The sequence below is a fragment of the Sander vitreus genome, chromosome 18, assembly GCF_031162955.1.
Source record: "Sander vitreus isolate 19-12246 chromosome 18, sanVit1, whole genome shotgun sequence".
Taxonomy (NCBI): domain Eukaryota; kingdom Metazoa; phylum Chordata; class Actinopteri; order Perciformes; family Percidae; genus Sander; species Sander vitreus.
The window spans coordinates 1,117,423-1,119,922 of NC_135872.1; the positions used below are offsets into that span (position 1 = coordinate 1,117,423).

Consider the following 2,500-nt stretch of genomic DNA (forward strand, 5'->3'; position numbering starts at 1 on the left):
TGGACGTGGACCGATCCGTTCTTCACAAGATCAAGAAGTCGGTGAAGGCGATCCACTCATCTGGTCTGGGTGAGTAGCCGCTTCTCACCGCAGAGCCTTGCTCAGTCTGGCACTTCCTGTCTGCCAAAAACAGCATCTGCTCACACGTAAACTGCAACACTGTCTGACTTCCTCATGACTCCACAGCTCGCCTCATACCCATGAGTTGTGTTAAAAAAACGTACTTGGCAATGAAACCCGTTCTGATTCTGATAACCAAAAGACTCTCTGCTTCCTGCTTTCTTCCGCCCAGAACTTGATGGGAGTTGTAGTCCCAAGACTCAAACATGTTTATTCCAAATAGAAAATGAGCGACATTAACAACACATCCTCATTATCTTTTATTACACAACAGATCGTTTGTTAAAGATCCCCAAAAACGACCTATAATAGTGTTTTATTTAAGGCCGCACGCTGGCCGTTTAGTTAGGGTTGCCCAGGGCCTCTAGAGCAGTGTTTCTCAAATAGGGGTACGTGTCCCCCTAGGGGTGCTCTGGAGGACTGCAGGGGATAAGTGTCCCCCTAGGGGTGCTCTGGAGGACTGCAGGGGATAAGTGTCCCCCTAGGGGTGCTCTGGAGGACTGCAGGGGATAAGTGTCCCCCTAGGGGTACTCTGGAGGACTGCAGGGGGTACGTGTCCCCCTAGGGGTACTCTTGAGGACTGCAGGGGATAAGTGTCCCCCTAGGGGTACTCTGGAGGACTGCAGGGGGTACGTGTCCCCCTAGGGGTACTCTGGAGGACTGCAGGGGGTACGTGTCCCCCTAGGGGTACTTTGGAGGACTGCAGGGGGTACGTGTCCCCCTAGGGGTACTCTGGAGGACTGCAGGGGGTACGTGTCCCCCTAATGCACAATATGCTCGTAATAGCTGGTAGTATATTGGTTGCAGTAAATCAATGTATACATCAAGTTATATATATATAAACAAAGCCATATTAAACATTGGTGGATCTGTTTAATTGCTGCAGTCACCCCTCTCTTCAAAGGGGGAGACACCCTTGACCCAAAGTCTTCGAAAGCTTGGTCAATAAACAGATTACTATACTTATATTAGAGGGACAGAGGGAGGGGAGGGAGAGAGAGGGAGGGACGGTGGGAGGGGAGGGAGAGAGAGGGAGGGACGGTGGGAGAGGGAGAGAGAGGGAGAGGGAGGGGAGGGAGGAGAGGGAGAGAGAGAGTGGGAGGGACGGAGGGAGAGGGAGGAGAGGGAGAGAGATGGAGGGAGGAGAGGGAGATGGAGAGAGAGGGAGGGACGGAGGGAGGAGAGGGAGAGAGAGGGAGTGACGGAGGGAGGGAGGAAGGAGAGGGAGAGAGAGGGAGGGAGGGAGGGAGGAGAGGGAGGAGAGAGAGGGAGGGAGGAGAGGGAGAGAGAGGGAGGGAGGAGAGGGAGAGAGAGGGAGGGACGGAGGGAGGAGAGGGAGGGAGAGGGAGGAGAGGGAGGGAGAGAGGGAGGAGAGGGAGAGAGAGGGAGGGAGGGAGGAGAGAGAGGGAGAGAGGGAGGGAGGGAGGAGAGGGAGAGAGAGGGAGGGAGGAGAGGGAGAGAGAGGGAGGGACGGAGGGAGGAGAGGGAGAGGGAGAGAGAGAGGGAGGAGAGAGAGGGAGGGACGGAGGGAGGAGAGGGAGAGAGAGGGAGGGACGGAGGGAGGAGAGGGAGAGAGAGGGAGGAGAGGGAGAGAGAGGGAGGGACGGAGGAGAGGGAGAGGGAGAGAGAGGGAAAGAGAGGGAGGGACAGAGGGAGGAGAGGGAGAGAGAGGGAGGGACGGAGGAGAGGGAGAGGGAGGAGAGGGAGAGAGAGAGAGAGGGAGAGGGATGGAGGGAGAGGGAGAGAGAGGGAGGAGAGGGAGAGGGAGAGAGGAGGGAGGGAGAGGGAGGGAGAGAGAGGGAGAGAGAGGGAGGGACGGAGAGAGAGAGAGGGAGGGAGGAGAGGCTTGAGCTGGTTGAGACTGCTGTTATAGCCTCATTTCACTCAGGGGAAAAATGTCAAAAAGACAAAAAGTTTGCTTAACTTTTTCAACTACGCGGCCAGTCGGATCCCAAACAAGCAGAAACCATTTCTGCTTGTTTGGGATCTTTCGCACCGTTGCATGTTCTGAAATTAAAATAAACATTGCCCTGATGTACACACAGCGTTGTTAGAAGCTACGTAGACGTAGACGTAGACGTAGACCTCCCACTTTACAAATTAAGCACTGACAAAAAACATTACTGTGCAGACGTCTACATTGATCTGTCCAAGGCCTTGGACTCTGTTAACCATCGTATTCTTATTGACAGACTCTACAACATTGGGTTCTCTCACGACTCTCACGAAATATTTTTCCCATTGGGTCCAGTGTGTTAAATCTGAGGGCCTGTTGTCTGGACCCATGGGCGTCTCTATGGGGGTGCCACCAGGTTCTATTCTCGGGCCGACACTTTTCTCCATATACATTAATGATGTGGCTCTTGCTGTTGGGGACTCT

At 54.2% G+C, this 2,500-nt stretch overlaps 1 protein-coding gene across 1 annotated transcript in view; it reads left to right on the top strand.

Annotated features, from left to right (window-relative positions):
- LOC144533817 (arf-GAP with SH3 domain, ANK repeat and PH domain-containing protein 2-like) overlaps window positions 1-2,500 on the top strand; it is a 79,974-nt gene that overhangs the window by 7,449 nt on the left and 70,025 nt on the right. The window contains exon 2 of the mRNA XM_078275385.1: window positions 1-69. This exon is cut by the window's left edge and continues 4 nt beyond it. Within this exon, the coding sequence (XP_078131511.1) occupies window positions 1-69 (69 nt within the window). The remainder of the gene's footprint in view (window positions 70-2,500) is intronic.